This window comes from Corvus brachyrhynchos, unplaced genomic scaffold, assembly GCF_000691975.1.
Source record: "Corvus brachyrhynchos isolate BGI_N302 unplaced genomic scaffold, ASM69197v1 scaffold18, whole genome shotgun sequence".
NCBI lineage: Eukaryota > Metazoa > Chordata > Aves > Passeriformes > Corvidae > Corvus > Corvus brachyrhynchos.
Window position 1 is genome coordinate 132,357 of NW_008246064.1, and position 620 is coordinate 132,976.

General features: G+C 68.1%; 1 protein-coding gene across 1 annotated transcript in view; it reads right to left on the reverse strand.

Annotated features, from left to right (window-relative positions):
- NBEAL2 (neurobeachin like 2) overlaps positions 1–620 on the reverse strand; it is a 29,710-nt gene that overhangs the window by 17,067 nt on the left and 12,023 nt on the right. Inside the window, exons 14-17 of the mRNA XM_017746713.1 lie at positions 555–618; positions 339–471; positions 141–260; positions 9–59 (exon numbers count right to left, since the gene is read on the reverse strand). Of these exons, the coding sequence (XP_017602202.1) occupies positions 9–59; positions 141–260; positions 339–471; positions 555–618 (368 nt within the window). The remainder of the gene's footprint in view (positions 1–8; positions 60–140; positions 261–338; positions 472–554; positions 619–620) is intronic.

A 620-nucleotide genomic window follows, 5' to 3' on the forward strand; every position in this document is an offset into this window, starting at 1 on the left:
GTGGTGGCCGTCGTGGTGGCCCGGTGGCCCGCGGAGCCGATGCAGCAGGAGGTGAAGGACTGGGAGGGAGAAGGGATCACGCTCAGCCCCGGCTGAGGCCATGGGGAGGGGTCTGGGTGGGCGCTGGGAGGACCCCCCACCTCGTGGAGGGATGGGAAGCGGAGCTGTGCCGTTTTCCGCAGGTGTCCGTCGGCGTAGATGCTGACGACGTTCTGGCCGAAGGGCCGGCGGCCGGCGACATGGACGATGTCAACGCAGTGCTGGAGGGACAGAGAGGGACATTATGGCATCACGGTGCCCCTGATGGGGACAGGGGTGGGGATGGGGATGATCCTCACCCACGCGGAGTCGTTGAAGGCAAACTCGGGCAGCGCCACCGTCATGTAGTCCTTCTTGGTGCACACGGCCACCACCAGCACGCCGCCCGCGGTGAAGAACGCCTCAAAGCCCGTCCCGCCCGCCGTGAAGAAGCTGGTGGAGAAAACCACGGAGAAAACCACGGTGGGGATGGTGGTGCTGCCCCTCCTCAGCTCACCCCCTCCAGCGGGCATCACCTGTAGAGCTGCCTCCTCTTCGGCCTCGCCGGCTGCTCCGGCTCCCCCCCCCCCCGGGCCACCGCC